Here is a 25,471-nt window from a genome sequence, read left to right on the forward strand (position 1 = left end):
TATGTCTGTACTCAGTATGTAGTTAGTCTATAGTATGTATTTAGGCTATCTGTACCCTGTCTGTAGTTAGTCTATACTCAGTATGTAGTTAGCCAATAGTCTGTCTGTAATCCGTCTGTAGTCCGTATATAGCCAGTCGGTAGTTAGGCTATGGTCAGTCTGTAGCCGGTCTGTAGTCAGTCTGTGGTCTGTAGTATGTCTGTAGTATGTCTGTAGTATGTCTCTCTAAGTCTCAGTTTGACGGGACAGCGGTCTGTAAGCTGTCTGTAGTCTGTGTCTCTAAGTCTCAGTTTGATGGGGCAGCGGTCTGTAGTCGGTCTGTAGTCTGTGTCTCTGAGTCAGTTTGACGGGACAGCGGTCAGCAGGACGTTCTCCAGAGTCACCTGACTGTTTACGTAACGAGTCAGTTTGCTGTTGAATCCTTTCGTCTTCAGGAAGTCGAGTCTTCCGCCGTCAATCAGACGTTTACAGAGACGACCGATCTGCTCGCGTTCGTCCGCCAACAGAAACCTGCAGAGAAGAAGAACCAGATTCAGATGAAGAGGTTCAACTTCTGCACCGAGGGGATGGGAGGTAAAATATTTACCCGCTCACAGCGTCCGTCTCCTCCGCCGGGTCGTGCTCTTCCACGTCTCCTCTCTGATTGGTCCCACCCTGAGGTGGACCGTCCCGATTGGTCGGTCTGAGTCCACATGTGGCCCAGCTGGACATCCGACAGAAAGCTGAGAACTCTGCCGCTCCGAGTCCGTTCTGCAGGAAGAACTGCTGCCCGACGTAATGACGCCACTCACAGCGATGGTGGCAGCACAACGCCACCGCCAGGCCCAGCACTGGACCGGGACCAGACTCTGGACCGGGACCAGAGTCTGGACCAGGACTAGATTCTGGTAGTGCTGCTGCATCAGCTGATTCTGGTTCTGAGGTTTTGAGGCGTTTTCGTGGTGGTTCACCCTCCTCTCTGAGTCCTGGTCGTTCCAACAGACATCTCAGAGCCAGATCTGAGACCAGAGACAGACGAGACCAGCTGAGTCAGCATTCTTTAAACCAATCAGAGGACAGGACTGCTCTCACCTGTCGCTGCTCCACACAGGTGTTTTCCAACTCCAACCAATGGAAGCCTCCTCTGTCTGAGCAGCTGGACTTTACCTGAAAAAATCACAGAGTCAGAAGACTCAAACCAGGACTAAGCTAAACCACCAGAGTCTCCAGATGGTAGTCTCTTACTTAAATCTAGATGTTGGATGTCGACCTGCAGCCTCTCAAACTGAACTCCAGTATCCTGATGTTTCCCATCCACCTGGACCAGATCAGACCAGACAAGACAAGACAAGACAAGACAAGACAAGACAAGATCAGACCAGACCAGACCAGACCAGGACAGACCAGACCAGACCTGATTTACTTCATAAAACATGAACCATTCTACAGGTATAACAGCTGTATTTGGGGTTAGAACAGGTTTTGGCGCCCTCTGCTGGTCTGCTGGAGTAGTGAGGTTTTTCATGCCTTGAAGCGGGTGCTGCAGCGCTCCACCAGCAGCAGCTGCAGGTCGTCGCAGGTCTGCAGGTGGTCTCGGGTCTTCAGGGCTTCGTGGATCCAGTGAGACAGTTTCCCTCGACCGGCTCCAAACTCCACAAAGCACCGCCCCCTTCCCAGCAGCCCCAGCGCCTCTAGGTGACCTAAGAGAGAGGACTGGACACACCTGACAGGTGAGAGAGGCTCCACCTCCTCCAGGTGCACCTGTATGAACGTGCATCACCTCAGACTCAGAGTCCTGGGTCCTGATCCTGGCTCAGGACTCTGCTGAGTTCTTTTTTTGTGTACCTGCTGCTTCAGGTGTTTGTGGGCGGAGTCTCCGTTCTTTGGGTTGTTGAGTTCCTCATGGAGGACAGGATGAGACAGAACGCTGTCCTCCACATCACACTGCAGTCCTACAACAACAACAACAACAACAACAACATCAACAACAACAACATGATGATGTCAGAGCTCCCAGGTAACAACACCTGCTCCAGGAGAGGAACTCACCTGTGACCGCTGTCTTCAGTTTGTCCAACAGAGACTGTAACTCGGTCCGGCTCCTCTCAGACAGACTCATCTGAACCACCGACAGCAAGATTATTAAAATTATTCATATTATTATTCGTATTATTCATATTATTCATAGTTTAATAATATGAATATTCATATGATTCATATTATATGTATTATTATTGTGACTCCTTCAGCTGAGACGTTACCTGATGGAGCGTCTCTCCGTCAGCTGATCCAGAGTTTATGTTCTCCACATAATAAACCTGCAGATTCACATCAAACACTCACTGAGATCACATTTACACATAAAGACATATACTACATATATATGTGTGTAATAATAATATTATTATTAATAATAATAATAATAATAATAACAATAATAACTCACAGGCTTTTCTTTCTCTCTTGAGTTACATTTCTTCAGATGTTTCTCTAGTTTGTCTTCACTCACTGTGCTGAAGAGTCAAACAAACAGGAAGTCACTAACAAACAGGAAGTCACAAACAAACAGGAAGTCACTAACAGGAAGTCACAAACAAACAGGAAGTCACTAACAGGAAGTCACTAACAAACAGGAAGTCACAAACAAACAGGAAGTCACAAACAGGAAGTCACTAACAGGAAGTCACAAACAAGAAGTCACTAACAAACAGGAAGTTACTAACAGGAAGTCACTAACAAACAGGAAATGACTAACACTGTATAGTACAGTGAGTATAGTAATATAGAGTATACATTATATATTACATGTACACGTAATATATAATGTATACTCTATATTACTACACTCACTGTTTAGTACAGTGTACATGTAATATAGAATGTATACTCTATATTACTATACTCACTGTTTAGTACAGTGTACATGTAATATATAATGTATACTCTATATTACTATACTCACTGTTTAGGGTCCAGAGGACACGGAATCCTCCTGCTGCCTCCCTCCTCCTGAAACAGGAAGTACATGAAGTACAGGAAGTAAAGAAAGTACATGAAGTACAGGAAGTACATCAAGTACATGGAGTACATGAAGTAGTGGTAGTACTTGTCATGTGAGGTTATTGATCAGACATACTGTTGAACCAACAGAATAATAATATATAAATAAAATAATAAATAAACTTTATTAAACGTGTTTAAATCTGTGATCTAACAGAAGTTTTTGATATTTATAAATAAAGAAGCTTTAACGATTATATAATATTAATTTTTATGATAAATATTCTAACAGCTTTACTCATTTTAAATGTAAGTCTTTATAAGAATAAAGATTTATTATGGCGGGAAAATAAAATATTAAACTCAGATTCTATCACAACTTTTAACCAAATATTTTTTAAAAACACATTTGTGGACAGAAACATTGAAGAAGAATAAAAAGTGAAGACTGAGTTTTATTAAACATCAGGTCAGTTCAGCTTCACCACGAGGAAGAGGAAGATAACTCTTCATTAAAGTTCTTTTACTTTGAAAAACTTGTTTTTGTCTCTAAACTGTTGAACTAATAAAGTTTAAACTTCAGACTCACTGATCAGCTGTTTTGTTATTACCGTGTCCCTGAACTCACCACGGTCTCTGTTATTACCACGTTGTCTGTGTCCCTGAACTCACCACGGTCTCTTTTATTACCACGTTGTTTCTGTCCCTGAACTCACCATGGTCGCGTGCTCTCCACAGAACACTTTTCCTCTCGCGACGATCATTTTACAGAAACGTTTCTTTTTCTCCACGAAGAAGCCACATCTGACATCCGCCATGTTGGATGACGCTCCGCGCTGCGTTCATGTACTCAGCCAACTGTAGGAAATACTGAAGAGAAACCATAACTCCGTATTTATTTAAATAAATGAACATGTGAATTGTGTAAAATACAATTAGCTTTACAAAACAACGTGGATATCACAGAACACATGCTGACATAGTTTTAAAGATAGTGTATTACATATTATTGTGGTTTGTATTGTAACGTATATTTCTCCTCAGCAGCACGTGAACGCTGCTCAGTTCTTCTCTCTGATTGGTCGACCTCTATGCCACTTACAAACATTTTCCCGCCTCTTGTGTACCAGCGGGGTGGGGCTTATGTTTGGGTGACGTCATTAGTGGACGGTCCAAACCATGATGGCGGCAGCAGCAGCAGTGGAGCGGGGCGGCGGTTCCGGTTCTTCTCCCGGTTACTCGGTGCTCGTGGTGGTCGGCTCTCTGCGGCCCGCCGGTCTACTGGAGCGGCAGATAGACTCCGGTGAGTTCTGGTAAAGTTACCCGGTACCGGAGACGTTAACGTGAACACAGGGCCGGAAGTCAATGAGGCCCTTCACAATAAAATAACTCAGGTCTAACTTTGTTAACCCTATATAAAGTGGCTCCCTGTTCGGGTTTTCTCCAGGTTTCACTCCACACCGTGAACTAAACCTACGTGCACTTTGTTGTCTCTTTTCGGTCACATTCAAACCGGTAAAAACAAAACCTTGAACCATTTATCGAGATTTAAAAGACGAGTTTAGCTTAGCATGCTAACCAAGTAGCATGCTAACGCAGCTGGCTGCTGTTCTTTAGTTTAAAGTCGGACCGTCTTCATTCAGAGGAACTTTTATAATATTTATTAGTCTATTAAAACACGATGTTACACGAGGACACATTGTATTATATATTACTATCCTGTATTATAATATGTTTGTTTTAATAAGCTGTTATAACTTTAGGTTGAGTAGATGTTTAACATCCGGATGTTTGAGGCTTAATTTACAGAAACGCGCGAGTCCATTTTATTCCTTTGAAATACAATTTGTATTTTCCTTTTTTTAAATCGTAATCACTTAATAATAATAATAATAATAATAATAATAATAATAATAATAATAGTATTATTGTCAGAAGTTGCAGCATTGTTCCAATTCTGAGGCGTTTATTTTGGAAATCTCCTTTCACCGGATGTTTAGTATGTTGTCCAGCTTAACTGTTAAAAGTAGGTTAACGGTCCAAACACAGAGACACTTTCATAAACCTTTGATTTGATCCGCTTCACATTAATTTACTCATAAAACTGATCCACTGATAATCAATAAGTCACCAGTTTTTAAATGAAGCTGATTCACACGGAGGAGTTCATCTAGTGCAGCTGACCAGTAGAACCCAGTAGAACCATCACTCTGGTCTAGTTTAACTGATGATCACGAATCAATAATCACAACTATTGATCAGCAGAACAAACTAGAAGACCTCAGTAGATGTGAATAGAACACCTGTTTACCATTAGTCGTGTGTTCTACACGTGTTCTACAGTCGGGCTATAGTCGGGCTTCAGTCAGGCTTCAGTCAGGCTATAGTTGGGCTTCAGTCAGGCTTCAGTCGGGCTTCAGTTGGGCTATAGTCAGGCTATAGTCAGGCTATAGTCAGGCTTCAGTCAGGCTATAGTCGGGCTTCAGTCAGGCTATAGTCGGGCTTCAGTTCAGCTATAGTCGGGCTTTGTTCAGGCTATAGTCGGGCTTCAGTTGGGCTGTAGTCGGGCTATAGTCGGGCTTCAGTTCGGTTATAGTCGGGCTTTGTTCAGGCTATAGTCGGGCTTCAGTTTGGCTATAGTCGGGCTTCAGTTTGGCTATAGTTGGGCTTCAGTTTGGCTATAGTCGGGCTTCAGTTTGGCTATAGTCGGGCTTCAGTTGGGCTATAGTCGGGCTTCAGTTGGGCTATAGTCAGGCTTTGTTCAGGCTATAGTCGGGCTATAGTCGGGCTTCAGTTGGGCTATAGTCAGGCTTTGTTCAGGCTATAGTCGGGCTATAGTCGGGCTATAGTCAGGCTTCAGTCGGGCTATAGTCGGGCTATAGTCAGGCTATAGTTGGGCTATAGTCAGGCTATAGTCGGGCTATAGTCAGGCTTCAGTCAGGCTATAGTCGGGCTTCAGTCAGACTATAGTCGGGCTTCAGTCAGGCTATAGTCGGGCTTCAGTTCAGCTATAGTCGGGCTTTGTTCAGGCTATAGTCGGGCTTCAGTTGGGCTGTAGTCGGGCTTCAGTTGGGCTATAGTCGGGCTTCAGTTCGGTTATAGTCGGGCTTTGTTCAGGCTATAGTCGGGCTTCAGTCGGGCTATAGTCGGGCTTTGTTCAGGCTATAGTCAGGCTAAAGTCAGGCTTTAGTGGTTTGTGTTGATGTTCAGCTGGTCTTCTTCCTGCTGGTGTAATGTTCTGCGTGACACACAAAGAGGAAGTGGTGTTACTAAATATCTTCTGCTTCCTGTTTGCTGAGGAAGGAGGAAATGGTTTATCTGACAGAGGAAGGAGGAACCACAGAGGGACTAACTCTTCAGACCATGTAGACCAGTTCAAACAGTCTGCTGCTGGTTGAACATGATGAATAATGCAGCCTGGAGACATCCCATAATACTGTGACAGGTTGTGTTGATTCTTACTCAAACAGAAGTCAGTGAACACAACACACAAGATGCATTCAGGGCCTGACGAGACATTTAGGTTATGAATGATACGTGTTGGTGTGTACTTATACCCGTGTATGTGTGTACTTCAGGTGTGTGTACTGATACCTGTTGGTGTGTACTTATACCCGTGTATGTGTGTACTTCAGGTGTGCGCTGCTGGCCTGTAAACTTGGACGTCTCTGTTCTGGACCAGCAGCTGAAGCTCTTCGTGTCGAGACACTCGGCCTTCCTGTCGCAGGACGTCCCAGGTGAGGAGGAGCTCACCTGTTGTGTGTCTGAAGGACTCTTTAAGACCTGAGTACCTGATTCAGTAGATATTCAAGTTCATCACCAAAACTACATTTTACAGATTACATGTGAACACATCATGATAACGTTATAATTCACCTTCAGCCAGTACTGATGTTCACTGAGCAGAGCCTGAAGGCATCATAATGTAACTGAAGTGAACCTTCGTTGGTTAGCCGTTAGCGGTGCTGCTAACGTTACTAGCTCTCCTCTGATCGGTTGTTTACAATGCTTACAATGCAAGTTCTTTATTAATAAATGGAAAGCAAAGTGATATTTGACTCCTCCCCTTTTCTTTGCTGATCCGATCCGTGGCTCAAGAACTGTGAGTTTGATCCGTTGCGGCCCGAATAGAAACACACTTCACTGACTATTGGAGAACGATCGTCAGTGAAACTTTATTTACACTTTGATGGTTAACGTTAAACTGAGCGCCCCCCCCCCCCCATGGTCGAGTGTATTACATTACATTACAGTCATTTAGCAGACGCTTTTATCCAAAGCGACTTACAATAAGTGCATCAACATTGGTAATCAAAAGAACTACTATTCACCAGAAGTCATAAGTACATTTCCTTTTCCAAACAAGCATCTAAGAGCATGAAGCAGAGCATAACTCAGAGCCAAAGTACAGAAACAAGAGAAACAGTTAGTGCTCTAAGTAGTACAAATACACTAAGTGCAACAAGCTAGTATGAAAACAATAAGCGCTAAGTGGAAGGCTCAGGGTAGCACTTCCTGAAGAGGTGGGTTTTCAGCCTGCGCCGAAAGATGGGCAGCGACTCCGCTGTCCTGACGTCAGTGGGAAGTTCATTCCACCACTGTGGGGCCAGGACAGAAAACAGCTGTGACCGGGTCGATCGGCCGCCAGGACCTCTGAGCGACGGGGCGACCAATCGCCCCGAGGCAGCAGAGCGAAGTGGTCGGGCGGGGGTGTAAGGCTTGACCGTGGCCTGGAGATAGGAAGGAGCTGTTCCTTTCACTGCCCTGTATTCTAGCACCAGAGTCTTAAACTGGATGCGAGCTCTTACAGGGAGCCAGTGTAGAGAACGGAGAAAGGAAGTTGTGTGGGAGAACTTGGGGCGATTGAACACCAGGCGAGCTGCAGCTTTCTGGACAAGCTCCAGAGGTCTGATGGCCGACGCCGGGGCTCCGGCGAGTAGAGAGTTGCAGTAGTCCAGGCGGGAGATGACAAGAGCCTGGATGAGAACCTGCGCCATCTCGTCAGTCAGGAAGGGACGAATCCTCCTGATGTTGTAGAGCAGGAATCTGCAGGAGCGTGTGACGGATGAAATGTTTGCCGAGAATGACAGTTGGTCATCCAGGGTCACACCCAGGTTCCTCGCAGTCCGAGTTGGTGTCACCACGGTATCATCAATGGTGATGGACAGGTCCCGGTGCGGGCAACCCTTCCCCGGGAGGAACAGTAGCTCAGTTTTGTCTAGGTTGAGCTTGAGGTGGTGTGTCGTCATCCACTTCGAGATGTCAGCCAAACACGCAGCGATGCGCGTCTCCACTTGGGTGTCACCGGGGGGAAATGACAAGACCAGCTGGGTGTCATCGGCATAACAATGGTAGGAGAAGTCATGCGAGCGAATAACAGAACCAAGAGATGTTGTGTAGAGCGAGAAGAGAAGGGGGCCCAGGACTGACCCTTGCGGAACCCCCATAGTCAGCATGCGTGGTTCCGACACGGCCCCCCTCCAGGTCACCTGGTAGGATCGACCCGTCAGGTAGGATGCAAACAGGGAGAGTGCAGAGCCTGAGACGCCCATCCCCTCGAGGGATGAGAGGAGGATTTGATGGTTCACAGTGTCAAACGCCGCAGACAAGTCCAGGAGAATCAGGACAGAGGAGAGAGAGTTAGCTCTCGCGGCGTGAAGCGACTCTGTCACCGCAAGGAGGGCCGTCTCTGTCGAGTGACCCACTTTGAACCCGGACTGGTGGGGGTCCAAAAGGCTGTTTTGGTGGAGATAGGAAGACAGTTGGTTAAAGACAGCACGTTCAAGTGTTTTGGATAGAAAGGGTAGAAGAGAAACCGGTCTGAAGTTCTTGACATCAGAGGGGTCAAGTGATGGTTTCTTCAGAAGGGGGGTGACTCTGGCGGTCTTGAAGGCCGTGGGAAAGCATCGTGAAACAAGAGATGTGTTGATGAGGTGGGTGAGGAAAGGAAGGAGTTCAGTCGCAATAGACTGAAGAAGAGGGGAAGGGATCGGGTCAAGGGAGCACGTGGTGGGGCAGTTAGACGTAACAAGGTTGAGGACCTCGTTAGGGGAGAGAGGAGCCAGATAGGGTAAGATGGGGCGTGGAGATGGGAGGGAGAGCTGTGGGGGCAGGATTGGACAGGGAGAGAGGGGCTGAGAGAAGGAGGATCTGATATCGTTTACCTTCTTGTCAAAGAAGTTGGCAAAATCATCAGGGAGAATGGAGGAAGTAGGAGGAGGGGGTGGGGGTTGGAGGAGTGAAGTGAAAGTTTCAAAGAGTTTTTTTAGGATTGGAAGCAGAGGTTAGGATTTTAGAGCGGAAGAACACAGCTTTAGCAGTAGATAGAGAGGAGGAGAAAGTGGAAAGAAGAGCTTGGAAGTTAAGAAGGTCCTCCGGGAGTTTGCCTTTATTATAGGCATTATAGGTATTGTTATAGTACATGTATCCTATTACTCTACATGTACTTTGCTTCACTGTACTGCAGTATTAGTTTAAGTACTTCTCTATCATGGGTACAGTGTGTGTTTAACCTAGTTTACTTTTTATTTTGATCTTTTCTTACCGTCCGACCGCCACAACACTTCACTGAGACATTGTGTGTGTGTGTGTGTGTGTGTGTGTGTGTGTGTGTGTGTGTGTGTGTGTGTGTGTGTGTGTGTGTGTGTGTGTGTGTGTGTGTGTGTGTGTGTGTGTGAGAAACGCATAAACACAGTCAGCTGAGACTCTGCTGAACAGCCTGCAGACCACAGAGTCCTGAACCATAGAGGACTCAATGGAACACGAGATCATGAACCTCATAAAGAGCCTCTAGTGTGACGAATAACATTCATGCCGGAAGGATCCTGGTCCTCTGCTCAGACGAGGACCTGGTCCTCTGCTCAGAGAAGACCCAGAGGTCTGGGTGGTCTGGGGGGGTTCAGTAAAGAAGCTGTTCTGTAGAGGATGTTCAGGTTTTATTTCAAGATGTTAGTTTGTGTTGATTGTTGATCGCAATGTTAGCTGCTAACCTAGCTGCTAACATACTGTGACCTGACGTTTGCTGTTCGTCCTGCAGGACAGAGGACTCTGCAGCACCGCGGAGACGTTCTGGACACTCAGGTTGTTGTGAATCCGGCTCACGACTTCGTCTGCTCAGAGGTGAATAAAAGTGTCTCATTAAACCCTGAACAGTGAGTCTGGTTCATCATGTGTGGACCTGATCCAGATCATCTCTGTTCAGGGATCCACATTAACATTAACCCGAGTCAGGAGAAGAGTCAGTGGGATGATGTTCAGTAAACAAACCGTACAATAGTGAATCAGCAGGAGGAGAGCTAGTTAACGTTAGCTGTTAGCACAGTCCTGCTTGGCTAAATACAAAAGTGTGTGTGTGTGTGTGTGTGTGTGTGTGTGTGTGTGTGTGTGTTTCAGGTGCGGCGGCTCGTCTGTGATCCGTCTCATCACAAACTTCTGGTTCTGGCCGGTCAGTGTTTGGAAGAGTCCGGAGACATCGTGTTCCAGAGAGGCTGCTTCTCTCTGAGAGACCTGATCCACGTCTTTGAGGAGGAGGAGGTGTGTGTGTGTGTGTGTGTGTGTGTGTGTGTGTGTGTGTGTGTGTGTGTGTGTGTGTGTGTGTGTGTGTGTGTGTGTGTGTGTGTGTGTGTGTGTGTGATGTAGACTAGAAAGGCTCCTTTTATTAACGTCCGTCCTGATCGTCTGTCTCTGTTTGAAGGTTGGACAGATGTTGAGTTCTACAGACCCGGTGATGAAGGCCCGCCTCACCCTCAGCTGTCCAGATGTTGGTCTTTGGAAGAACTCTGAGTTAGAGAAACACAACCTACAGGACTACATCCAGATCCAGATCAACCCTCCCCCCGTCCTCCCGGAGATGGAGGGTCTGCAGGAGTTCACGGAGTACCTGTCCGAGTCTCTGGAGCCCGAGTCCCTCTTCGACCTCCTGGAGCCCCCGAGCACCGTGGGCTTCCTGAAGCTCTCTCGGCCGTGCTGCTACATCTTCCCCGGAGGGAGGGGGGACTCGGCCTTCTTTGCCGTTAACGGTTTTAACGTCCTGGTGAACGGCGGCTCGGATATCCGCTCCTGCTTCTGGAAACTGGTTCGGCACCTGGACAGAATCGACTCGGTGCTCCTGACTCACGTCGGCGTGGACAATCTCCCCGGGCTGAACAGTCTGCTGCTGAGGAAGGTAGCGGAGCAGGAGGAAGAGTCTGCTGGATCTCAGACTGAGGAGGACTGGGTGAAAAACCTCATCTCCCCTGAGATCGGGGTGGTGTTCCTCAATGTTCCCCACAGGTTGAAGTCCTTACAGGGAGATCCAGGAGAGCTGCGGAGTTGTGACCAGGTGGCGCTCACTCTGCAGAATTTACAAAGACTTTCCATCAAACCTGAACCTCTCAGCCGGTCTAACGGACCCAGTATAGAACCAGTTATCTTGTTTCAAAAGATGGGAGTGGGCCGTCTGGAGCTGTACCCACTGAATCCAGTCACTGGGAGTAAAAACCTCGAAGCTTTAATGCAGTTTTGGCCAAATATCGGATCCGATGTGAAGGGCTCAGATCTTCCTCTACCGTGCCTTGTTTCCATCTGTGCTTTGCTGGTCTGGCATCCTTCCAGTCCTCAGGAGAGAATCGTCCGTGTCCTCTTCCCAGGCTGCACGCCGCAGACCAAAATTCTGGAAGGACTTGAAAAACTCAAACATCTGGATTTCCTCAAACATCCGGTTGTGTGTTTGAAGGACCTAGAAACATCCAAACCTGAGAAACAACCAAAACGAGCAGAGAGTCGGGAAAGCCTTAAGTCCCAGTCTAAGGACTTCAGACCCAGTAGTGCCTCGCAGAAAGAGAAGCTCGCACGAGTGGATGTCAGAAAACAGGAGGTGAAAACGATGCCAAAGGCAGCAGGTGACACCACATCTAAAGAAAAGAAAGAAGGGGAGGAAAAGCCCAAACTCAAGGACCCAGATGCTAAATCAAAGCCACCGAAACCGACCGAAAAGCTTGTTCCAAAGAAAGATGTGTCAAAAGAAGAGAAAAAGGAAGTGAAAAAGAAGGACGAGAAGGTCACCGCCGCTGTCGTCAAGAAAGAAGAGAGTGGAGAGAAAAAGAAAGAAACTGTAAGTACAAAAGCAAAGAAAGACATCAAACCTGAACCAAAAAAAGACAGACAGAAGGATGTGAGGACAGAGGAGAAGAAAACCACCAGACCGGTTAGAGAAGTAAAGAAAGCAACAAGTGGAGCTTCAAGTACAGAAGTAAAGAAAGCTTTTGGAAAGAGTGGGAGTCTAAAAAAGGAAGGGACTCTTCCAAAGAAAGACGCTTCGTCTTCAGGGACAAAAGGTAAACCAGGTTCAAAGGAGCAGGAGAACCAGAAGGAGGCGGATCGCTCCAAGGTGTCCACACCTGAGGACATGACGGCTGACTTTGAAAGACTTCGATTGGAGGACAACAATGGGAACAACTCAAATGGGAACCAGACCTCGACAGTAGAGAGTCCAGAGACGTTTCGCTGTGTGGAGATGGACCAGGTCTCCAATGCAAACTCTGCCTCTCACTTTGCAGGACGTACGGCTTCCCTTCGGTTCCTTGAAGAAGATGTTCTGGGTTTAGGTGACGACGGCGTCCTCGGGACGAGAGGATCCGGTCTGGGCTTTGAGGACAACAGGACCTCCGACCTGAGCTCCCTGAGGGAAGGTCTGGAAACCTCCACGTCGTCTCAGAATAGACAGTCGTGTCTTTTGACGCTCAGTCCTTTCAAAGACATTATGCCGGACTCCTCCACCACCGAGACCTCCATGCCAGCTGAGGTGGGCTCTCCTCACTCTACAGAAGTTGATGAATCTCTGTCGGTTTCTTTGGAGCAAGCGCTGCCATCCAAAGGCCCCGTGGGAGACGGCGTCTGCTCTAACGGACATGTTGGAGACACAGGGATGGCCTTACCTCCGGGATCAAACCTTAATGGGCTCAGTGGATCAGAGGATCACATCCACGGGATGTCAGACCTCATCTCAGACGTTCCACATGACGTCGATCTCTGCTTAGTGTCGCCTTGTGAGTTCCAGCACCCCAAGACTCCAGACAACCATCAGCAGCATGTGAGCCCGGGCCTCGGCACCGACTCCCCCGACCTCTCTGACAACAACAACCACTCACAGGATCAAAGCAGCAGCGACTGCCCTTCGGTCTACAGCCAAGAAACTCCTCCCACATCGGTTAGCGACTCCGTCCCGACCGCCACGGACTCTGACATGCCCCCCTGTACAGAGGAATGTCCGTCCATCACCGCAGAGATGGACTCTGATGAAGATTCCAGTAGCCTTTTTCCGCCCAGTCATCCACAAGATCATCCCAGTCCTCACTACTCCCACAGGGGAGGGCATGACCCCCCACCGGCCCCGGTCAAAGATTTACCCCCATTACCCCCCCAGCCTGGAGCCTGCATGGCCGACTCAGAGGCCAGCAAGAACCTGAAGAGTTCAGCTGTCAAAACCAAGAAACCCACCGCGAAGACGCAGAAGGCCACCTCCGGAAGCACCGCGGCCCAGACCGGGAAGTCCAAGGCCGGCAGCCCGATGGGGTCCCTGAAGATGACCTCCAGCCTCGACACGAAGCCGTCGTCCAGAAACTCACTTGGAGGCTCCAGAGTTGGTCCTGTGAGACCTTCATCCTCAGGTAGGCAAGCCCAGTCCTGAAAACGCATGTTTTTGGCACTTTTGAGTATCTTTTATATAATAATACTGAAGGTCTCCTTTAAGGCCCATGAGTTCTGTTCATAACCCTCCAGGCTTTTAAAGCTGCACCGTCAGCCAAACAAAGTCTTTTGACTCTTAAATGAGATCTTTGTTCTTCGTCTCATTCATCACTCCTCAGTTTCTCATTCTTGTCATGTGACAGTAGAACAGCATCACTGTTAAACAACCTTTTCCTGCTCCTGGCATCCTGATACACAAAGATTATTTAGGTTTTAGGTCTTTGTGTGGTTGATCAGTTTTAATCTCATTCTTCTGACTTCCTCCCAGCTTCCAAAGCTGCAGGTTCTCCAGGTTCCTCAGGTTCTGTGGTCTACGTGGACCTGGCCTACCTGCCGTCTGGCTGTTCCTCTCCGACCGTGGACCTGGACCTGTTCAGACGGCTTCGCTCCTCGTATTACATCATCAGCGGAGACGATCCGGTGAAGGAGGTGGCGATGAGGAGCATCCTGGACGCCCTGCTGGAGGGGAAGAGTAGCTGGCCGGAGGTCCAGGTCCGTGAAAACACACGGTGACATTTGTTTGCTTCACTTCCTCATGACCTGTTCTCTGATTGGTCCGTTTCCCTGACGTGTCCTCAGGTGACTCTGATCCCAACGTTTGATTCGCTGGCGATGCACGAGTGGTACCAGGAGACCCACGAGCGGCAGAAGGAGCTGTCGATCACCGTGCTGGGCAGCAACAGCACCGTGGCCATGCAGGAGGAGACCTTCCCCGCCTGCAAGGTGGAGTTCTGAGCCGGAGGCCCCGCCCACCCGAGGCCCCGCCCACCTGACCGGTGGAGACGGGGAGTAGACTTTGCTTGTTGCCATAGTTACATACCAACAGACCGACGAAAGGTTTCCTTCGGGTTCTGTCGGCTGAAGCTCCGCCCCCTTTGGTTGAGTCATTACTGAGCATGCTCAGTCACTCGCTCGATGAAACAGGAAGTCGAGAGTCTGTAAACAAAAGAAACGGTTTCCTTTACATTTCCTGCACCTGTGTGACATCACTTCCTGTCACTTCCTCTCTGCTGGATCAGGGCCTTCGGCTCGCCTGCTAACTAGCATTAGCACTTTAGCACGAGTCCGGATATTAACGCATTGTTTGATTAGATTTCAGTTTGATTCTTTAGTAAACAGTGTCTGCTAACAAATCAAACTTTTATTAAAAACTCAGATCTTTATTGATAAAGCACAAATATAAACAGTACAGCGTTAGCCGTTAGCTGTTAGCCGTTAGCTGTTAGCTCAGCGTTCAGCTTCAACTTTAGTTTCACTTTTGTTTTTGAGTCCAACAGAAACACAAATGAATAATTATCTCATTAATATTTGGTAATGAGATCTTTATCAATACATTTGTGCTCATTTCTTCATATAACTCAATGTGTTAATCTTTATCTTCTAATTATATTTATCTCTTAATTCTGAGAACTTTTAACTCGTCTGCATCAGCTTTGTGTCTTTATCTTCATGAATAGATTATAATCTGGTTATTTTGAGGTCCACTTTGAGTGTTTCCTGTTTCTTTGTTAGAAGTTCTGATCCAGCAGAGTTTTAATGTCTCTCATATTTGGACCATGTGTTGTCTTTTAACAGATCTCAGATCAGATGTTGGTCGTGAAGAAGACACTTCGTTCTGTGCTGTAAATACTACATCTCCCATGAGCCTCAGCTGTTCTGTCACATTAACTTAACTTAATTTATCTCAATTGATCCAAAATGTAAAAGTGAATCGATTCGATTGTCAGAATTTATCCAACGAGTTAATCTGCCCGGCAACAGTGTGGAACTCTCTGATTGGATGCTTCCTACAGCAGTGCATTCTGGGACTTGTAGTACTTTTCCAGATGATTTAAAGCAGCTGCTTGAATCTAAATCTGTTCACAAATGTTTGTTTTCTACTTTAGATAAAATCCGTCCTTTAACTTTCAACCACACGTTTCACTCTTTAACTTATTTATTTATTTTAAATTCTAAACGTTGGTTCAGCTTCATTTGTAGTTTCACTTTAAACCGTCTGAAGTGTGAACAGATCAACAAATCAAGTCAAAGATCAAAGTCGTCATTTAGAGGAATAATAGTTTAATCCTCAGAATAGCTTCGTTAAAGATGTTTTAAGTTATTTTCTTTTAGTCGTTTCGTCACAACTTCTCTCATAATGATCGGTTTACATCATGTCATACTTTTAATATTTACACTTTTCTTTCTCTAAATAACGACTAACTTTTCATCAGATTTGTTTTCTTCATTTTCTCTGAAAAGATTAAAGAGTTAAAGATGTGATTCATCTAGAGACACACACACACACACACACACACACACACACACACACACACACACACACACACACACACACATATACATATATATATATATATATATATATATATATATATATATACATACACACACACACACACACACACACACACACACACACACACACACACAGGTAATTTGTGTAGTGAAACACTAATTTTAATGATTCTTTCAAAATAAAAGTTCCCCTTTAACTGAGTGTCTGCAGTGTGTTTTATTGTGAAAAGACAACATGTGATCATCGGTGTCATGTATTGATTGATGTCTCTGTGGGGGCGTCGCCCTCTGCTGGACTCTCAGCACAGGTTGACTCTGATGAACTGATCACTTCATCTGTTTTAAAGATCAACACGTTTAAAGAGTTTATTCTGATATTTAATAAGTTATTAAATTAATTTGATCAGCTTTAATGAACCCTGATCAATGACGTCATCACGACTGACCACGGTGACTCTCTGTCTGTCTGTCTGTCTCTGTCTCTCTGTCTGTCTGTCTCTCTCTGTCTGTGTCTCTGTCTCTCTCTCCTCTCTGTGTCTCTGTCTGTCTCTGTCTCTCTCTCTGTCGGTCTGTCTGTCTCTCTGTCTGTCTGTCCGTCTGTCTCTCTCTCTGTCTGTCTGTCTGTCTCTTTCTCCTCTCTGTGTCTCTGTCTGTGTCTCTCTCTCTCTCTCTCTGCCCCCCCCCCCCCCCCCCCCCCCCCCGATGGGCGGGTCTCTTTCTTCTCTCGGATGCAGATCAGATGGTTCGGCTGCAGCGGACTGATCCACAGTCAGACATGGAGTGAGTACACTTTTATTTCTTCTTCTTCTTCTTCTTCTTCTTCTTCTTCTTCTTCTTCTTCTTCTTCTTGTGTTTAATTGTCTGTATGTTTGTGACGTGAAGTGTGAGTTCCATGTGCGCGTGCGGTGTCTCGTGTGTCGTCACTGCGGCATCAGTCCGTCAGACCGCTGAGTCAGGATCTTTATCACAGGGAACCTGCAGCGCGGCGGAGAGAAACCTGCACCAGATTCCACCCGAAAACCTCGTGAAATAAACGGATCGATGCAGAGGAAAGGGTTAAATGATGCGTTTACGGTCTGCGCTCTACTTTTCTCAGCGGAAGCACACCGGACCGCCCATCGGCGAGCAGCACGAGCCTCTCTAATTACATATTGATCCGAACATAAGAACCTGATTTATGATCAATAGCGGCTGTCAAGCTGGACCGGTTCGGGAACGATGACTTCCGGTCGTGTTTTTCAAAATAAGGGCTTCGCTAGGGTAAACTATTTGTATAGTTCAAACAGATCAAAGTGCTACAATCATTCTGCAATAATAACTCTAAAGTAAAACGTCACTCTGATATATTTATTTCACTGATCGATCAGCTGATAATTATCATGACTCATCAGACTGAGGAGGTGCTGATCTCTGATGTCATGGAGAACCAGAACCAGTTCACCATAAATACTGTTGAACATTGAAGGAGTGAATTAACTAATGTCAGAATATTAAAACCTCTTCCCAGTGGATCCAGTACAAATATCAGACACTGTAGTTGAACTGGTTCCCAGTGGATCCAGTACAAATATCAGACCCTGTAGGTGAACTGGTTCCCATTGGACCCGGTACAAATATCAGACCCTGTAGGTGAACTGGTTCCCAGTGGACCCAGTACTAGTATCAGACCCTGTAGGTGAACTGGTTCCCGGTGGACCCGGTACAAATATCAGACCCTGTAGGTGAACTGGTTCCCAGTGGACCCGGTACAAATATCAGACCCTGTAGGTGAACTGGTTCCCAGTGGACCCAGTACTAGTATCAGACCCTGTAGTTGAACTGGTTCCCAGTGAACCCGGTACAAATATCAGACCCTGTAGGTGAACTGGTTCCTGGTGGACCCGGTACTAGTATCAGACCCTGTAGGTGAACTGTTTCCCGGTGGACCCGGTACTAGTGTCAGACCCTGTAGGTGAACTGGTTCCCAGTGGACCCGGTACTAGTATCAGACCCTGTAGGTGAACTGGTTCCCGGTGGACCCGGTACTAGTATCAGACCCTGCAGTTGTTCCTCTGCTGCTCAGATTCTCTGTTGTGCAGTCCCGTCTCCATGGAGACAGCTTTGTTCATAAACTGTGGAGCTCAGCAGAGTTCAACAACAACAACAACGCTCTTATTTTGTAGTTCTGTTCTCATCTCGTCTGTTTTTATTCGTTTAACATGTTCAACAAAGTTGCATATTTTAATTCACTGAATTCATGACACATGTTGAGTACATGTTGTGTACATATATGTGTATATATACATATATATGTTTTGATATAGGTATATATAATTATCTGAAGCAGAAACAAGAATCTTGCAGAAGTTGTTTGCTTGTTGCTGGTTGCTGGTTGCTGGCGGACTCTGCCATGTTCTCTGTCAAACTAAGAGAGAGTTCTAGTAGCATTAAGCTAACAGCTAGCGGCTAACTCTGTCTGTCTCTGTCTCTCTGTCTGTCTCTCTCTCTGCCTCTGTCTGTCTGTCTCTGTCTGTCTCTCTCTCTGTCTCTGTCTGTCTGTCTCTGTCTCTCTGTCTCTGTCTGTCTCTCTCTGTCTTTCTCTCTCTGTCTCTCTCTGTCTGTCTGTCTCTGTCTGTTTGTCTTTCTCTCTCTCTGTCTCTGTCTCTCTCTCTCTCTCTCTTTCTCTCTGTCTGTCTCTGTCTCTGTCTCTCTCTGTCTCTCTTTCTCTCTCTCTGTCTCTGTCTCTGTCTCTGTCTGTCTCTCTCTGTCTCTCTCTCTCTCTCTCTGCTTCTCTCTCTGTCTCTCTGTCTCTGTCTGTCTGTCTGTGTCTCTCTCTCTCTGTCTGTCTCTCTGTCTGTCTCTCTCTCTCTGTCTGTCTCTCTGTGTCTCTCTCTCAGGGTCAGTGAGGCTCAGCAGGATCGACAGCAGCTCCTCGCAGTGAGTGTAATTTACATACTGTCAGTGAACACACCATCTCAAACCACCTCACACACACACACACACATAATAACCTCTGACTGCAGCAGATATCTAAACCTGCAGACCCCCCCTTGTGAGTTTAGTCTGCATCTGAGCTCTTTGACTAATGCACTTATTGATCCACACACACACACACACACACACACACACACACACACACACACACACACACACTTCCTGCTATGACTCAAGCTTAGCTTATACTCACCATAGTGAATAATCAGATCTCTAAATGTCAGTTTATTGATAAAATCACTTTTTAATGATTAGAGTTCAAACAAAGAAGATTGTTTCTTTAGAAACAGGAAGTCTTAAATAGTTTACAGGATGTTCAACCTTTGTTTCTTTATAACACATTTAATACTTGTTTCTGTAGTATAAAGGTAATAAAGTAGTTCATTAATATGAGAGATGAGTTCACAGATCTCCTCTTTGTGTAGTTTATGTTCTATCGGTTACACTCGTGGTCTTTTTATTCTTCACACTTCATCACGCTGAGGCTAAAGCACGAGTTTAAACAAGCTTCAGACTATAGTATTACATTACATTACAGTCATTTAACAGACGCTTTTATCCAAAGCGACTTACAATTCAGTATCTATCTACTGTAGACGCAGCTACGGGAGACATTTTGGGGTTCAGTGTCTTGCTCAAGGACACATTGACATGAGACTAGTAGAGCAGGAGCCGGGGATCGAACCACTGACCCTCTGATTGAAAGGCGGCCCTGCTCTCCACTTAGCCACGGTCACCCACCGTATTAGTACATTAGTACTGTAGTAGTGTTACCACTGTAGTACTATGGGTACTGTAAAAGTATCAGTACTGTATTAGTAGTGGTACTGTAGCAGTATTAGTACAGTAGTAGCAGAATTACCATAGTTGTAGAAGTAGTGTAGTTGTAGTAGTGGGAGTACTGTAGTAGTAGTAGGAGTACTGTAGTAATATTTGTTAGTACTGTGATAGTAGTACACCTACTGTGTGTACGTATTTGGTAAAACTACTACAGTGCTACCACTACTAATGTACTTTAAAAACGTGTCAGTTGATGTGTACCAGGTGAGAGTAGTTGACGTGTCAGTTGATGTGTACCAGGTGAGAGTAACGTGTCAGTTGATGTGTAACAGGTGAGAGTAATGTCAGTTGATGTGTACCAGGTGAGAGTAGTTGACGTGTCAGTTGATGTGTACCAGGTGAGTGTAGTTGACGTGTCAGTTGATGCGTAACAAGTGAGAGTAGTTAACGTGTCAGTTGATGTGTAACAGGCGAGAGTAGTTAACGTGTCAGTTGATTGGTGAGAGTAGTTAACGTGAACATGTTTTAATGTGTCTGTAGTGCTGACGCTCCGTTGTAAATAAAGATAATTCATCTCTTTATGTTTTCATGGAGGCTGATGGTTGTAAAAGTACCTGCAGAGCGAAACACAACTTGTTAATCAAAACTTGTAAGTAGTTTGGTTTATGTATCATGGGATCAGTCTACGGCAAGCCGAGAGAGCTAAAATACAAAGCCTTTGAGTTCTTTTGTTTCCCATCATGCATCAGGAGAAGAGGAAGTGGATGACGGAGATGGAGAACAAGAAGCGTCAGCTGGAGGACGACAGGAGATCACTGCAGCACCTGAAGGTGAGACCTTCTTCTTCTTCTTCACTCTTTAAATGTTCACTCTCTATTCAAGTCAACATTTTATTAAACACAAAGTATAAAAGACTTTAAATCAGGAGTAAAAAGGTAAACAGTGAATAAACTGAACCCTTGTTGATCTGGTTTCATGGTTTAGATCCAGAGGTGAGAACCTCAGAACATCTGATCTCAGATCAGCCGCCTTTAAGCAGGAACCACAGAAACGCTTCCACTCCTTTCAGCCTCAGACTCACAACCGCTGCTTTCTAATCACTCTGAGTATTTTTACCCCACAGCTGCTGGCCTGGAGTCAGTTTGTATGTTGTGGAACATGAACACTGACAGCTGCTTCTCTGATCCTCCTCTTAATGATTCTACTTCCTGTTCAGTCGAAGGCTCTGAGGGAGCGCTGGCTGCTGGACGGAGCGCCCTCTGCTGGACCGGAGCAGGACGCAGTGAGGAGACAACTGGAGCAGGACGAGGCCAAGACCAGGAGCCTGGAGGAGACCATCAACAGGTCTGATATAGTCTGATTAATGTGGTCTAATCTGGTCTAATCTGATCTAATCTGGTCTAATCTGGTCTACTGTAAAACCCAGATTGTCAGTGAAACATGAAACACGTGTGATGACATCATTCGGAGGAGATCTTTGTCAGGATCTGATCTCAGATCAGTCAGACATACAGACGTTAATCTGAGCTCAGCCGGGGATCGAACCGCCGACCTCGTGGTTAGAGGACGATCCGCTCTCCCTGCAGCTGATATTACCACAGTCACTTATTTTAATATAAATGTTATTCATATTGTTAATTATTCTGTTTAATTTAATACTTTTACACAAACTGAAAGTTAAATATTCAGTTTGTGTTAAACTGCAGATTAGAGGACGAACTGCTGAGTCTGGAGAGAGGAGACGTAACACACACAACTGTGAGTACACACACACACACACACACACACACACACACACACACACACACGCGCACACACACACATACACACATACACACACATATCTGTGAGTACATACACACACACACACACACACACACACACACACACACACACATACATACACACACACATAACTGTGAGTACATACACACACACATACACATAACTGTGAGTACATACACACACACATACACACAACTGTGAGTACACACACACATACACACAACTGTGAGTACATACACACACACACACACACACACACACACACATACACATAACTGTGAGTACATACACACACACACACACACACACACACACACACACACACATACACACACAACTGTGAGTACATACACACACACACACACATACACACAAATGTGAGTACATACACACACACACACACACACACACACACACACAAAACTGTGAGTACATACACACACACACAACTGTGAGTACACACACACACACACACACACAACTGTGAGTACACACACACACACACACACACACACACACACACACACACACACACACAACTGTGAGTACACACACACATACATACATACATACATACACACACACACACACACACACACACACACACACACACACACACACACACACACACACACAACTGTGAGTACACACACACACACACACACATGCACATACATACACACACACATACATACATACACATACATACATACATACATACATACAGTTGTGGTCAAAAGTTTACATACACTTGTAAAGAACATAATGTCATGGCTCTCTTGAGTTTCCAGTTATTTCTACAACTCTGATTTTTCTCTGATAGAGTGATTGGAACAGATACTTCTTTGTCACAAAAAACATTCATGAAGTTTGGTTCTTTCATGACTTTATTATGGGTTAACAGAAAAAGTGACAAAATCTGCTGGGTCAAAAATATACATACAGCAACATGAATTAGCAATTTTGGTGACTTAGAAAGTTGTGTCAATGAAATGAGCTTCATAGCATGGCCTCTTAACTTCTTGTGAGTGATTATGAGTGACTACAGCTGGTGACTTCTCTGAGGCCATTTAAATAGGGCTCATTGGATACAAACACCCACAAACGCTACAATGGGAAAGTCAAAGGAGCTCAGCATGGATCTGAAAAAGCGAATCATTGACTTGAACAAGTCAGGAAAGTCACTTGGAGCCATTTCAAAGCAGCTGCAGGTCCCAAGAGCAAAAGTGCAAACAATTGTTTGTAAGTATAAAGTGCATGGCACTGTTTTGTCACTGCCACGATCAGGAAGAAAACGCAAGCTATCACCTGCTGCTGAGAGAAAATTGGTCAGGAGGGTGAAGAGTCAACCGAGAACCACCAAAAAGCAGATCTGCCAAGAATTAGAAGCTGCTGGAACACAGGTGTCAGTGTCCACAGTCAAGCGTGTTTTGCATCTCCATGGACTGAGAGGCTGCCGTGCAAGAAGGAAGCCCTTGCTCCAAAAGCGGCACCTTAAGGCTCGACTGAAGTTTGCTGCTGATCACGTGGACAAAGATAAGACCTTCTGGAGGAAAGTTCTGTGGTCAGACGAAACAAAAATCGAGCTGTTTGGCCACAATGCCCAGCAATATGTTTGGAGGAGAAAAGGTGAGGCCTTTAACCCCAAGAACACCATGCCTACCGTCAAGCACGGTGGTGGTAGTATTATGCTGTGGGACTGTTTTGCTGCCAATGGAACTGGTGCTTTACAGAGAGTAAATGGGATAATGAAGAAGGAGGATTACCTTCAAATTCTTCAAGATAACCTAAAATCATCAGCCCGAAGGTTGGGTCTTGGGCACAGTTGGGTGTTCCAACAGGACAATGACCCCAAACACACATCAAAAGTGGTAATGGAATGGCTAAATCAGGCTAGAATTAGGGTTTTAGAATGGCCTTCCCAAAGTCCTGACTTAAATCCCATTGAGAACATGTGGACAATGCTGAAGAAACAAGTCCATATCAGAAAGCCATCAAATTTAACTGAACTGCACCAATTCTGTCAAGAGGAGTGGTCAAAGATTCAACGAGAAGCTTGCCAGAAGCTTGTGGATGGCTACCAAAAGCGCCTAATTGAAGTGAAAATGGCCAAGGGACATGTAACCAAATATTAGCACTGCTGTATGTATATTTTTAACCCAGCAGATTTGATCACTTTTTCTGTTAACCCATAATAAAGTCATGACAGAACTAAACTTCTTGAATGTTTTTTGTGACAAAGAAGTATCTGTTCCAATCACTCTATCAGAGAAAAATCAGAGTTGTAGAAATAACTGGAAACTCAAGAGAGCCATGACATTATGTTCTTTACAAGTGTATGTAAACTTTTGACCACAACTGTACATACACACACACACACACACACACACACACACACACACACACACACACACACACACACACACACACACACACACACACACACACACACACAACTGTGAGTAGACACACACACACACACACAAATGTGAGTACACACACACACACACACACACACACACACACACACACACACACACACACACACAACTGTGAGTACACACACACACACAACTGTGAGTATACACACACATACACACACACACACACACACACACATACACACATACATACATACATACATACATACATACATACATACACACACAGACGTTTCACATGAAATAATGTTCTTCTTGTGGCTGTAATGAGCGGTACAGCCTGTAGGTGGAGCTGTTTTATTTAGTAGTTTTAGAACGCAATGACTTTAACTGTGAAGTTTACCGTCTCTGTCTCTGTCCCTGAAGGTGTCATCAGGATCAGATAAAGGTACATCTCTTCTTCTTCTGTGTTTTTGTGTCCTTGTTTTGTCTCCTCTTCCTCCTCCTCCTCCTCTCACTGTGTGTCTCTGATCAGCCTCAGGTCAGATAGTTCAAGGTGAGACTCTACTGTGACCTGTAATCAGATTACAGGTTGTATTACATTAGTCACATTATAGTATCGAGTTATGTTAGATCACAGTAGTCTGATCACAGTAGTCTGATTACAGTAGTCTGATCACAGTAGTCTGATTACAGTAGTCTGATCACAGCAGTCTGATCACAGTAGTCTGATTACAGTAGTCTGATTACAGTAGTCTGATCACAGTAGTCTGATCACAGAAGTCTGATCACAGTAGTCTGATTACAGTAGTCTGATTACTGTGGGGTGGGGTGTCCGTGGCTAAGTGGAGAGCAGGGCTGCCTTTCAATCAGAGGGTCAGTGGTTCGATCCCCGGCTCCTGCTCTACTAGTCTCGTGTCAATGTGTCCTTGAGCAAGACACTTAACCCCAGAATGTCTCCCGTAGCTGCGTCTACGGTGTGTAAATAGATACTGAATTGTAAGTCGCTTTGGATAAAAGCGTCTGATAAATGGCCGTAATGTAATGTAATGTAATGTAATTACAGTAGTCTGATCACAGTAGTCTGATTACAGTAGTCTGATTACAGTAGTCTGATCACAGTAGTCTGATTACAGTCTCCATTCTTTCCCATGAGCCCTTGCAGTGGTGAAAGTTCACAAAAGCCCTGGAATGAACAAAGAGAGCGAGGCGACGGACGAGATGAAGAGAGGTGAGTCACACCTGTCATTGGACGCCCTCCATAAGTCCCGCCTCCACTCAGGTGATCTGGTTCAGAGCACAGAGCCAGGTTTGATCTGGTTCAGAGCACAGAGCTAGGTTTGATCTGGTTCAGAGCACAGAGCTAGGTTTGATCTGGTTCAGAGTCCAGAACCAGGTTTGATCTGGTTCAGAGCACAGAGCCAGGTTTGATCTAGTTCAGAGTCCAGAGCCAGGTTTGATCTGGTGCCCCTTTCTTCACCAAATCCACCACCAGACCTTCATCCTTCATGCAGACACACAGAAACAGCTCGTCTTTGTCTTTGAGGTGTGAG

General features: G+C 45.6%; 3 protein-coding genes across 3 annotated transcripts; 2 read left to right on the forward strand and 1 right to left on the reverse strand.

Annotated features, from left to right (window-relative positions):
• Nucleotides 1-6: 6 nt before the first annotated feature.
• LOC137888883 (tRNA:m(4)X modification enzyme TRM13 homolog) lies at nucleotides 7-3,825 on the reverse strand. Its single transcript, XM_068732391.1, has 11 exons — nucleotides 3,696-3,825; nucleotides 2,942-2,988; nucleotides 2,426-2,492; nucleotides 2,241-2,297; nucleotides 2,029-2,098; nucleotides 1,825-1,931; nucleotides 1,507-1,692; nucleotides 1,225-1,297; nucleotides 1,072-1,146; nucleotides 587-998; nucleotides 7-510 (listed from the first exon to the last, which is right to left on the reverse strand). Exons 1-11 carry the CDS (start codon nucleotides 3,795-3,797, stop codon nucleotides 339-341), a joined length of 1,368 nt encoding a protein of 455 aa, XP_068588492.1. The 5' UTR covers nucleotides 3,798-3,825; the 3' UTR covers nucleotides 7-338.
• A 330-nt stretch (nucleotides 3,826-4,155) lies between these two features.
• LOC137888884 (electromotor neuron-associated protein 1-like) lies at nucleotides 4,156-16,196 on the forward strand. The gene is made up of 7 exons (XM_068732392.1): nucleotides 4,156-4,282; nucleotides 6,615-6,716; nucleotides 10,016-10,098; nucleotides 10,372-10,512; nucleotides 10,673-13,625; nucleotides 13,973-14,196; nucleotides 14,284-16,196. The coding sequence occupies exons 1-7, from the start codon at nucleotides 4,159-4,161 to the stop codon at nucleotides 14,437-14,439; spliced, it is 3,783 nt and encodes a 1,260-aa protein (XP_068588493.1). The 5' UTR covers nucleotides 4,156-4,158; the 3' UTR covers nucleotides 14,440-16,196.
• Nucleotides 16,197-16,713: 517 nt separating this feature from the next.
• LOC137888885 (paralemmin-1-like) lies at nucleotides 16,714-25,227 on the forward strand (the record flags this gene model as incomplete). The annotated part of the gene is made up of 7 exons (XM_068732393.1): nucleotides 16,714-16,779; nucleotides 18,876-18,915; nucleotides 20,502-20,582; nucleotides 20,969-21,096; nucleotides 21,459-21,510; nucleotides 24,345-24,366; nucleotides 25,084-25,227. Coding segments are annotated over exons 1-7 (508 nt in total), but the record flags the coding sequence as incomplete, so codon positions are not given.
• Nucleotides 25,228-25,471: the final 244 nt, after the last annotated feature.

Source organism: Cebidichthys violaceus, unplaced genomic scaffold, assembly GCF_023349555.1.
Source record: "Cebidichthys violaceus isolate CVI_PGR_0920_01 unplaced genomic scaffold, fCebVio1.0.p SCAF_584, whole genome shotgun sequence".
NCBI classification, from domain to species: domain Eukaryota; kingdom Metazoa; phylum Chordata; class Actinopteri; order Perciformes; family Stichaeidae; genus Cebidichthys; species Cebidichthys violaceus.

Coding starts and splice junctions, on each gene's coding strand:
- LOC137888883 (XM_068732391.1), bottom strand. CDS start 3,797: ATGGCGGATGTCAGATGTGGCTTCTTCGTGGAGAAAAAGAAACGTTTC. Junction 2,298..2,425: donor CAAGAGAGAAAGAAAAGCCT/GTGAGTTATTAT, acceptor GTGAATCTGCAG/GTTTATTATGTGGAGAACAT. Junction 2,099..2,240: donor ACGGAGAGACGCTCCATCAG/GTAACGTCTCAG, acceptor TCGGTGGTTCAG/ATGAGTCTGTCTGAGAGGAG.
- LOC137888884 (XM_068732392.1), top strand. CDS start 4,159: ATGATGGCGGCAGCAGCAGCAGTGGAGCGGGGCGGCGGTTCCGGTTCT. Junction 6,717..10,015: donor CCTGTCGCAGGACGTCCCAG/GTGAGGAGGAGC, acceptor TTCGTCCTGCAG/GACAGAGGACTCTGCAGCAC. Junction 10,099..10,371: donor ACGACTTCGTCTGCTCAGAG/GTGAATAAAAGT, acceptor TGTGTGTTTCAG/GTGCGGCGGCTCGTCTGTGA.